Source organism: Salvelinus alpinus, chromosome 18 (genome assembly GCF_045679555.1).
Source record: "Salvelinus alpinus chromosome 18, SLU_Salpinus.1, whole genome shotgun sequence".
Taxonomy (NCBI): domain Eukaryota; kingdom Metazoa; phylum Chordata; class Actinopteri; order Salmoniformes; family Salmonidae; genus Salvelinus; species Salvelinus alpinus.
In genome coordinates this window covers 21958368-21970486 of record NC_092103.1, presented here as the reverse complement: position 1 = coordinate 21970486, position 12119 = coordinate 21958368, and the positions used below count along the sequence as shown (strand labels likewise).

General features: G+C 44.9%; 1 protein-coding gene across 2 annotated transcripts in view; it reads right to left on the bottom strand.

The window, feature by feature from the left end:
* The window catches only part of LOC139543999 (astrotactin-2-like), a 450311-nt gene that overhangs the window by 80614 nt on the left and 357578 nt on the right, over positions 1-12119 (bottom strand). For both annotated transcript variants that reach the window (XM_071350635.1, XM_071350634.1), the window contains 2 exons: positions 1584-1717; positions 711-859 (listed from right to left, as the gene is read on the bottom strand). In XM_071350635.1, coding sequence (XP_071206736.1) covers positions 711-859; positions 1584-1717 — 283 coding nt within the window. The remainder of the gene's footprint in view (positions 1-710; positions 860-1583; positions 1718-12119) is intronic.

The window sequence follows — 12119 nt, the reverse complement described above, 5'->3', positions numbered from 1 at the left end:
TGTTTCAGGGAATCCACACACACATTAAAGCAATAAAAGTATGTTTTTTTTACTACAGACAAGTCAATGTCAGTCCAACTTTCTCTGCATTCTGGAGGAAGTTGAGTAAGAGTTAGAAAGAGAGAGAGAGAGAGAGAGAGAGATAGCAACAGAGGGAGTGAAAGAGACATACCATAGAATCAAGAGATAAATTGAGAGAAAGAAATTATGTTCTCATCTGTATCCTGGACTGCTCGGACACTGAAATGAGTCACACACGCCAATTGCCCTATTCCTGCCACACGCGTGGCCGATGACTAAAGCCGACTTCCACCGCCGTACCTCATCTCTTCTCCTTTATTAAATCCCTACCACCCAAAGCTCTGACTCACTCCCCCAGACTTAGGGGTCAGTGGCAATTATGGCTCCTGTCAAATGTCCTCTCATCCATCCGTTCTTCCCTCCGGTTTCACCCACTGAGTGTCTAACCTTGTCTGTGAGATAATGACAAAGGGCAGGCCTCCACAGATCAGCAGAGCAACAAGTTAGATAATGTGGCAGGTCACTGGTAAATCAACTCATTAGTGTCCCTACGGCTTTCTTAAAGGATAAACAACTGTCAATAACTGATGTCGGTGGGACCAAAGTGAAATATACTGTAAGGTTGTTGGAACCATAAGTTGATAATGTTTATCATGTGTAATTTATGTAGCTACCAGCGGCCTACCTACCTGTGTAGATCTCTGCCTCTGAGGGGTCCTCCACCCGCTTGTGCTGGATGATGTAATCGGAGACCTTGTAGCCAATCAGTGGCTCCACATCCAACCACTCCAGGGCCACCATGGTGCTGGAGGGTTCCAGGTGAGGGGCCAGTCTAAGCCTGAGACAGAGACAGAGAGACAGAGAGACAGAGAGACAGAGAGAGAGAGAGAGAGAGAGAGAGAGAGAGAGAGAGAGAGAGAGAGAGATAGAGAGAGAGAGAGAGAGAGAGAGAGAGAGAGAGAGAGAGAGAGAGAGAGAGAGAGAGAGAGAGAGAGAGAGAGAGAGAGAGAGAGAGAGAGAGAGAGAGAGAGAGAGGGGAGGAAAGGTGGTTCACTTTAATACAATAACAATATGAGAAGTCAACTGACACTGGGGACTAGTTTCCTGGGCACATTAAGCTTACACCTGGACTAAAAAGCATGTTCAATAAAGAATCTCAGTTGAAATAGTTTTTTAGTCCAGGACCAGGCTTACTCTGTGTTGGGGAAACCAGCCCTAAGAGTCTGTTAATAAAATGTTTAGACCAGATATGGAGAGCAAGTTGGAATCCTCAATGTATCCATTCGACAAATCAAACAAGCAAGTAGGTCCATTAAATTTAATGTGGAAATCCACTGGAGAGCCATTGTCTATTCAGTGCCTCTCCAAAAGTTCTGAGGGTTACAATAGCTGGGGTGTATGATGACTCACAACAAAGCTGGGGTAAGAGAACAAGACACAATGTTCTTTCATGGGAGTGAGCACCGGGGGTGTTGGGAACAACTGACACAATTAAAGGTTAGTCTCAGACCTCCAACAGTTCTCCCTAGGGTTGGATAGATATGAGGTAGGCTCTGACTTACACAGGCTTCCTCAGGGGACTGCAGTTGGGAAGGCCGTCTTTACTGAAGGCACTCAGGTCACAGCGACACCAGTTGTCGATGACATCGCCCTTGCCTGTGCACCAGTATGAGCTCATGGTGGCGCTCTTGAACGCCTACGAAAGGTAACAGGTGAGAAAATTGCAATTATTTTCTGTACGTTGCCCTTCTGTGACACTCTGAGTCATCCAGGCTCCAGGATGTCTGTTCCTACACCTCTACGTTTCCCTCTTCTCCCCCCTACCGACGTACCCCCCGGCATCGTCACAGTCACACACGGGGGGCTCAAGTTTCTTACCTCCACAACAGGAAGAGTCGGGCGGTGATGGTCTGATGATACACGAGTGAGTAAGCTTGGCGATGTAACTGACATGTTCCTGTCTTGTGGTAATTGGGAATGGTGACACAAAGGTCAGTGTGTGTGTGTGTGTGTGTGTGTGTGTGTGTGTGTGTGTGTGTGTGTGTGTGTGTGTGTGTGTGTGTGTGTGTGTGTGTGTGTGTGTGTGTGTGTGTGTGTGTGTGTGTGTGTGTGTGTGTGTGAGAGAGAGAAGAAAAAAAAGAAAGTGAAGGAGACAGAGAGTGAGAGAGACAGAGAGAGAATGTCGTACGTTTCTGTCTCCAAAGTTTTCAAGTTTCTACCAAGGAAAGGGCTAAAAGGCCAAAAAAGTGCATTTCCTCAATCTCAATAAACCGAAACATCGCCAAGATCATGCTCGTGTATCACTCCAACTCTTTCTATCTCCAACTAAATTGTGCTGTTTCATCAACAAAATAAAGGGCACCATCATGATCATCCCTGAAGGCCAACCAAATGTCAATAAAATAAGGTGACGTCAGTGCTGTGCCAAGCCACGGGCATGTCTAAAGCAGAGTTCAGGGGAGTTCGCAGGCACTTTGGCTCCCCGTCACACCGGCCAATCAATGGAGCACTTAGTTATTTATGTACGGTAATTGGTTGGCAGTGCCGCTCTGCACGGACGGCTAAGAGACGCACGGCACAGACACACCGGAGAACATCCGGAAACATTAACGCTGAGCAACAGGCCCGTCCAATCATAAAGCCAACAAAGCCAAAGGAAGCCTCCCAATAAGCCATAACACTTAGTCAGTCATCCAGAGGAGAGTGATTCTCCGATGTCTTCTGTATTCCCCTAACCCCAACCACCCTATCAACACACCACCACAAACAAAGAAACATACACACACACATGCAAGCATTGACATGCACACACGCACACAAAAAATGACTCACACACACACACACGCAGGTCATTCTTGAATTGCAGTGGCATTAGCATTACTCGACTTTGCAACAATGAAAAACACTTTAAAATGACAGATACACATCATACATGTGTTTGTTTGTATTGAACTGTTTATCAATAATAAAACATAAGGCAAGTCCTTCAAACTGCAAAACATCACCTTAAAGTAACTGTCCAGATTTCTATAAAATGAGTGAAATAGTTTTCCTTCCAAAATAAATATAGTTAAAAAGCAGCTTTTCTATTTTGGAATGGTGTGGGTGTACCCAAACAAGAAAATGGTGTGGGCGTACAACGGTCATTAAACATATAAATGCGAGCAGACGGCTGATTGGTTGATCGAATATCTATCTATTATTGAACACTAGAAAGTTAACAAAACTATTTAGAGCAGCACCGCAGATATTGAGATGAGCGAGATGCAAGATTTCGCTCTCACATAGTATCTGTGCATGTGCTGTGTATGGGCCTCACAGTGACCATACATACATATCTCAATCAGAAGCCATGGATTACAGGCAACACCCGCACTGAGCTAAAGGCTAGAGCTGCCGCTTTCATATATACTTCCATTCATTTTTTGATCTGGTACCCGGCTACCTTCAGAGCAGTCTTGTGAGGCTTGTGGACATCCTTGAGCAAAATAACCAACATGTACGTGTTCGTGAGAGACTCGCCTTTCCATTTCAGCATTTAGCCAAAACTGTTCGGATGCTACATACAAAAGTTGGCACTTCAGACGAGTCCCGTGATGCTTGTGGGGGGTCATAGAGCATCGTGTTCGTGTGAGTCTCATCTTTCCATAGAAGGGTCATGATATTTTTGTAGACCAAACCATGCTTTTTTTGCAGGCCAAACCAGACATTTTCGTGTGAAGACCGTCTCATGAAGATGTCTCATGGTCAGACAAACACCGCTCTAGCTCTGCCACCTTTCACCACAGACGCGGAAGGGCGACGTAGGCGGAAGCGGTTGATTGAGACGCAGCCAATGCAACAAAAAAAAGATATCTAGCTTAAACAGATGAATTGTGATGGGGATGTTTTATTATGCTAATTCGATGTATTATGCAACCTCTGCCTGACCCAGTCTGTAATACCTACATGTTTCAAGCAGACCACCATAGTTCTTGTGCCCAAGACCGCCAAGGTAACCTATCTAAATGACTATCGCCCCGTAGTACTCACATCTGTAGCCATGAAATGCTTTGAAAGGCTGTTCATGGCTCACATCAAAACCATCATCCCACCCTGGACCCACTCAAATTTGCATAACCCCCCCCCCCCCAACAGATTCACAGATGACGCAATTTCTATTGCACTACACACTGCCCTTTCCCACTGGACAAAAGGAACACCTAGGTGAGAATGCTGTTCATTGACTACAGCTCAGCGTTCAACACCATAGTGCGCTCCAAGTTCATCATTAAGCTAAGGACCCTGGGACCGAATACCTACCTCTGCAACTGGATCCTGGACTTCCTGACGGGACGCCCCAGGTGGTGAGGTGAGGCAACAACATATCCGCCATGCTGACCCTCAACACAGGTGCCTCTCAGGGGTGCGTGCTTAGTCCCTTCCTGTACTCTCTGTTTAAACACGACTGTGTGGCCGTGCATGACTCCAATACCTTCATTACGTTTCATTACGCCAGGACAACAACATCAGCAAGACGAAGGAGCTGATCATGGACTACAGTAAACGGAGGGCTGAGCGTGTCCACATCACTAAGGATCTATCATGGTCCAAACACAACAACACAGTTGTGAAGAGGGCACGACAATGCCTCTTCCCACTCCGGAGGCTGAAAGTATTTGGCATGGACCTCAAATCCTCAAAAAGTTCTACAGCTGCACCATTTAGAACATCTTGACTGGCTGCATCAACGCGTGGTATTAACTGCTTGGCATCTGACCGTAAGGTGCAACAGAGAGTAGTGTGTACAGCCCAGTACATAACTCGGGCAGAACTCCCTGCCATTCAGGGCCTCTATACCAGGCGGTGTCAGAGGAAGGCCCGAAAAATTGTCAAAGACTCCAGCCACCCAAGTCAAATCAAATCAAATGAAAGTTTATTTGTCACGTGTGCCGAATACAACAGGTGTAGACCTTAGAGTGAAATGCTTACTTACAGGCTCTAACCAATAGTGCAAAAAAGTTATTAGGTGAACAATAGGTAAGTAAAGAAATAAAAACAACAGTAAAAAGACAGTGAAAAATAACAGTAGCGAGGCTATATACAGTAGCGAGGCTATATACAGTAGCGAGGCTACATACAGGCACCGGTTAGTCAGGCTGATTGAGGTAGTATGTACACGTAGATATGGTTAAAGTGACTATGCATATATGATGGACAGAGAGTAGCAGTAGCGTAAAAGAGTGGGGGTGGTGGGTGGCGGGACACAATGTAGATAGCAGAGAACAGACTAACTGGGCTAACGCACGGCAAGCAGTACAGATGCACCAAGTCTGGAACCAACAGGACCCTGAACAGCTTCTACCCTCAAGCCATAAGAGTGCTAAATAGTTTGTTAAATAGTTAACCAAAAAGCTACCCGGACTAACTGCATTGACCCTTTTTGAACAAACCTCTTTCACTCATCACATACGCTGCTGCTTCTGTTTACTATCTGCCCCTTTATTCCTAGTTACAGTTGAAGTCGGAAGTTTACAAACACCTTAGCCAAATACATTTAAACTCAGTTTTTCATAATTTAATCCTAGTAAAAATTCCCTGAATGTGAAATGTCAGAATAATAGTAGACAGAATTATTTCAGCTTTTATTTCTTTCATCACATTCCCAGGGGGTCAGAAGTTTACATACACTAAATTAGTATTTGGTAGCATTGCCTTTAAATTGTTTAACTTAGGTCAAACGTTTCGGCTAGCCTTCCACAAGCTTCCCACAATAAGTTGGGTGAATTTTGGCCCATTCCTCCTGACAGAGTTGGTGTAACTGAGTCAGGTTTGTAGGCCTCCTTGCTCGCACATGCTTTTTCAGGTCTGCCCAAACATTTTCTATAGGATTGAGGTCAGGGCTTTGTGATGGCCACTCCAATACCTTGACTTTGTTGTCCTTAAGCCATTTTGCCACAACTTTGGAAGTATGCTTGGGGGTCATTGTCCATTTGGAAGACCCATTTGCAACCAAGCTTTAACTTCCTGACTGATGTCTTTAGATGTTGCTTCAATATATGCACATAATTTCCCTTCCTCATGATGCCATCTATTTTGTGAAGTACACCAGTCCCTCCTGCAGCAAAGCACCCCCACAACATGATGCTGCCACCCCCATGCTTCACGGTTGGGATGGTGTTCTTTGGCTTGCAAGCATCCCCCTTTTTCCTCCAAACATGGTCATTATGGCCAAACAGTTCATGTCGATATAGGACTTGATTTACTGTGGATATAGTAATGTGTAAATGACATTCCATATGTCCTATTTATATATGAAAACTGTACATATTCATTGAGAACTTTATAAATCACTTGATGTAAATAAAAATTATTTTTGGTACGTGTTTCCTCCAGCATCTTCACAAGGTCCTTTGCTGTTGTTCTGGGATTGATTTTCACTTTTCGCACCAAAGTACGTTCATCTCTAGGAGACAGAACGCGTCTCCTTCCTGAGCGGTATGACGGCTGCGTGGTCCCATGGTGTTTATACTTGCGTACTATTGTTTGTACAGATGAACGTGGTATCTTCAGGCGTTTGGAAATTGCTCCCAAGGATGAACCAGACTTGTGGAGGTCCCCCTAAACAATTCTAAGGTCTTGGCTGATTTCTTTTGATTTTCCCATGATGTCAAGCAAAGAGGCACTGAGTTTGAAGGTAGGCCATGAAATACATCCACAGGCACACCTCCAATTGACTCAAATGATGTCAATTAGCCTATCAGAAGCTTCTAAAGCCATGACATCATTTTCTGGAATTTTCCAAGCTGTTTAAAGGCACAGTCAACTTAGTGTATGTAAACTTCAGACCCACTGGAATTGTGATACAGTGAATTATAAGTGAAATAATCTGTCTGTAAACAATTGTTGGAAAAATTACTTGAGTCATGCACAAAGTAGATGTCCTAACCGACTTGCCAAAACTATAGTTTGTTAACAAGAAATTTGTGGAGTGGTTGAAAAACAAGTTTTAATGACACCAATCTAAGTGTATGTAAACTTCCGACTTCAACTGTATATGCACATATCTACCTCAATTACCTCGTACCCCTGCACATTGACTTGGTACTGGTACCCCTTGTATATATAAGTTATCATTACTCATTGTGTATCTATTACTACTTTTATTATTACGTGCTTTACTTTTCTCCCTGCATTGTTGGGAAGGGCCCATAAGTAAGCATTTCAGTGTTAGTCCATACCTGTTGTTTACGAAGCATGTGACAAATACATTTTTTGAGAATGGTTAAAATAATTTTAAGTCAAAAGTTGCCATATTAGTTGATTTAGAATGGGAAGATGTACCCAAATAAACTTAACCAAAATAAATAATTATAGATAAATTAACACATTTTCCCCCAAAATGTCATGGCCAAATGCCATCGCAATTTAAGAACAACCTACATACACACAAGCAGATGTGGTCATTCTCTTTCACTGGAGAAGCACCAAAGATGATTTGTGATGTGAATTTCAGTATTTGATATGGATATCGAGATGAAACCAGGTCAGGCCATATAGAGGCAGACACTGAGAATGGAATGCCTCCAGAAGCCGATGTTGGCATCCCATGAAACTACGGTAGCATCGTTAGCTCTAAAAGCTCATGGAAACTGAGTTCCCCAGCCTCACTCACTTAGTGCTGTGGATTCAGCTCTGGACAGTGCAGCAGCAAGACAGACTGTGCAGCAAGAGATAAAGAGAGAGGAAAAAAGAATGACTGAAGCACAGCGAAAGAAAGAAAAGGAGAGGAAACGGAATTTAAAAAACAGAGCCAGAGAAAAACTGAGAAAGGAGAAGACAGTGTGTATTCTTTTAGTGTAATGTAAGGGAGATAGGCTGGGTTGCCTCTAGCGAGCCGTATAGGATCAACAGGCCTCCAGCCGTTAGTCAGTCAGGTCTTTCCCCCTATTTACTCTCCAACACAACCCCCTCTAAATGAGCCAGCAGAATGAACCCATATTAGGGGGGAGCGCACTCGGCCCTAGCCAACACTGCCATCCACAGCAACCATATAATGACTTTCCTGAGAGTGACAGACAAGGTTAGAGAAATTAAATGGGGATGAAAGTGATTGCATTTCTTGAGATAATGAGATCCCATGCCAACCATGTGGCTGATTGTTGGCTGAGAGAGAGAGAGAGAGAGAGAGAGCGAGAGAGAGAGAGAGAGGGAGAGAGGGAGAGAGAGAGAGAATTAACTCCTCTACAGTCCGCACCTCAGTCAATGGGAACCAGGCCGTCAGCAAACACAACAGGAAGCCTTTGGGAAGCACATGCATGCAGACTCATAGACAAACATGAGAAATTATCTCAAATGCTGTGGGAGGCTGGGCGGAGACCCCAGCTCTGGCCGGCCTTGCTTGACTGCACAGCTGCACTCACAACTGAAACATAGACAAACCGATTACGGCCCTGTGTTAACGTTTCAAACCGATTACGGCCCTGTGTTAACGTTTCAAACCGATTACGGCCCTGTGTTAACGTTTCAAAGAGTAATGCAATCCAGTCTCAACTGAGGTAACACCAACCAAAAAACAACAACAGAACAGACAGGAGCCTTTTAGGGATACATGGGAAGTGTTAATAAGTCAAGCATGTTTAGAATATAACAAAATATGTGACACAGGAAAATCCCTCCACATGACCTGGCACAATTCTGCATGCAGCTAAAACACGGGGCAGAACTGCATCCTGTTATATCCAAGATGGCGTAGCAGTGGGGATGTCTGTTTTGATTGTTTTTTCCCGTCCCTTGTATATATAATTTTTCTTCGTATATATTTAGTATATATTTGTGTTCTTTTTTTTTAAATCTAATTTTCCATCTACGGACTGAATATACTCTCCTGCAACCCGCCTCACCCAATATCGGACTGCTTTTCTCTATCACATCTCCGGATTCCTACCGCAAGCTCTGAACCTTTACTCTGGATCATCTGAGTGGCTACTCTTGTCTAATGTCTCTGTCTCGAAGCAAGAACCAGTTAGCCTGGAGCTAGCCTCGAACTAGGCCCATCTCCTGGCTAGCCGAAGAGATTCCATCAAGCAATCCCTGGGCTTCGATTACCTCTTTTGCCAATTGGCCTGGACCCTTTGCTGCCGACACGGAGCTCCACCTATCGATCACGACTGGTCTACCAACGTAACCGTCCGAGGGGGTTTCTGTCCTGAAGCAAGCACCAGTTAGCCTGGAGCTAACCTCAAGCTAGGCCCTTCTCCCAGCTAGCCGAAGATTTCCATCAGATAATTCCTGTGCTTCAATACCTCTTCTGCCAATTGGCCTGGACCCTTTGCTGCCGACACGGAGCCCCGCCGATCCATCACGACTGGTCTGCCGACGTAACCATCCAAGGGGGTTTCAACATACTCTCCCGTTGCGACGTTCCCCTGAGGCCCATCTGCTAGCCTGCTGCTAGCCCCGGCCTGCTAGCTGTCTGAATCGCCATGCCTACAGCTCGCCTAGCTACTCACTGGACCCTATGATCACTCGGCTACACATGCCTCTCCCTAACGTCAATATACCTTCTCTATTGCTGTTTTGGTCAGTACCTTTTGTCTTATTTCACTGTAGAGCCTCCAGCCCTGCTCAATATACCTTAGCTAGCCCTTATGTTCCACCCCCCACACATGCGGTGACCGCACCTGGCTTAAATGGTGCCTCTAGATACAAAACATCTCTTATCGTCACTCAATGCTTAGGCTTACCTCCACTGTACTCACATCCTACCATACCCTTGTCTGTACATTATGCCTTGAATCTATTCTTCTGCGCCCAGAAACCTGCTCCTTTTACTCTCTGTTCCGAGCGCACTAGACGACCAGTTCTTTTAGCCTTTAGCCGTACTCTTATCCTACTCCTCCTTTGTTCCTCTGGTGATGTAGAGGTTAACCCAGGCCCTGCAGCCCCCAGCATCACTCCCATTCCCCAGATGCTCTCATTTGTTGACTTATGTAACCGTAAAAGCCTTGGTTTCATGCATGTTAACATTAGATGCCTCCTCCCTAAGTTTGTTTTATTCACTTTTATGCACACTCCGCCAACCCGGATGTCCTAGCCATGTCTGAATCCTGGCTTAGGAAGGCCACCAAAAATCCTGAAATTTCCATCCCTAGCTATAACAGTTTCCAACAAGATAGAACTGCCAAAGTGGGCGAAGTTGCAATCTACTGCAGATATAGCCTGCAGAGTTCTGTCATACTATCCAGGTCTGTGCCCAAACAATTTGAGCTTTTACTTTTAAAAATCCACCTATCCAGAAACAAGTCTCTCACCATTGCCGCTTGTTATAGACCCCCCTCGGCCCCCAGTTGTGCCCTGAACACCATATGTGAATTGATCGCCCCCCATCTATCTTCAGAGTTCGTACTGTTAGGTGATCTAAACTTGGACATGCTTAACACCCTGGCCGTCCAACAATCTAAGCAAGATGCCCTCAATCTCACACAAATCATCAAGAAACCTACCAGGTACAACCCCAAATCAGTAACCATGGGCACCCTTTTAGATATCATCCTGACCATCCTGCCCTCTAAATACACCTCTGCAGTCTTCAACCAGGATCTCCGCGATCACTGCCTCATTGCCTGTGTGCGTACTGGGTCCGCAGTCAAACGACCACCCCTCATCACTGTCAAATGCTCCCTAAAACACTTCAGCGAGCAGGCCTTTCTAATCGACCTGGCCCGGGTATCCTGGAAGGATATTGACCTCATCCCATCAGTAGAGGATGCCTGGTTGCTCTTCAAAAGTGCTTTCCTCTCCATCTTAAATAAGCATGCCCCATTCAAAAGAACTAAGAACATATGCAGCCTTTGGTTCACCCCAGAAAAACGTCCTGTAGCATTCTGCATTAGCATCGAATAGCCCCCGCGATATGCAACTTTTCAGGGAAGTCAGGAACAAATACACTCAGTCAGTTAGGAAAGCTAAGGCTAGCTTTTTCAAACAGAAATTTGCTTCCTGTAGCACTAATCCCCCCCAAAATTGGGACACTGTAAAGTCCATGGAGAATAAGAGCACCTCCTCCTAGCTGCCTCCTGCACTGAGGATAGGAAACACTGTCACCACCATTTTAATAAGCATTTTTCCACGGCTGGCCATGCTTTCCACTTGGCTACCCCTACCCTGACCAACATCTCAGCACCCCCTGCAACAATCCAAAATTAAATCTAGAATCGGCTTCCTATTTCGCAACAAAGCCTCCTTCACTCATGCCGCCAAACATACCCTCGTAAAACTGACTATCCTACCGATCCTTGACTTCGGCGATGTCATTTACAAAATAGCCCCCAACACTCTAATTCAGCAAATTGGATGCAGTCTATCACAGTGCCGTGCGTTTTATCACCAAAGCCCCATATACTACCCACCACTGCGACCTGTATGCTCTCGTTGGCTGGCCTTCACTACATATCCATCGCCAAACCCACTGGCTCAGGTCATCTATAAGTCTTTGCTAGGTAAAGCCCCACCTTATCTCAGCTCAACGGTCACCATAGCAACACCCACCCATAGCACACGCTCCAGCAAGTATATTGCACTAGTCATCCCCAAAGCAAACACTTCCTTTGGCCGCCTTTCCTTCTGGTTCTCTGCTGCCAATGACTGGAACGAATTGCAAAAATCTCTGAAGCTGGGGTCTTATATCGCCCTCTCTAACTTTAAGCATCAGCTGTCAGAGAAGCTTACCGATCACTGTACCTGTACCAATCTGTATATAGCACACCCGACTACCTCATCCCCATATTATTACTTACCCTCTTGCTCTTTTGTACCCCAGTATCTCTACTTGCACATCATCATCTATCACTCCAGTATTAATGCTAAATTGTAATTATTTTCACCTTTAGGGCCTATTTATTGCCTACCTCCTTACTCTTCTACATTTGCTCACACTGTACATAGATTTGACTATTTTTATTTTATTTTGTATTTATTGACTGTACGTTTGTTTATGTGTAACTCTGTGTTGTTGTTTTTGTCGCACTGCTTTGCTTTATCTTGGCCAGGTCGCAGTTGTAAATGAGAACCTGTTCTTAACTGGCCTACCTGGTTAAATGAAGGTGAAATAAATAAAA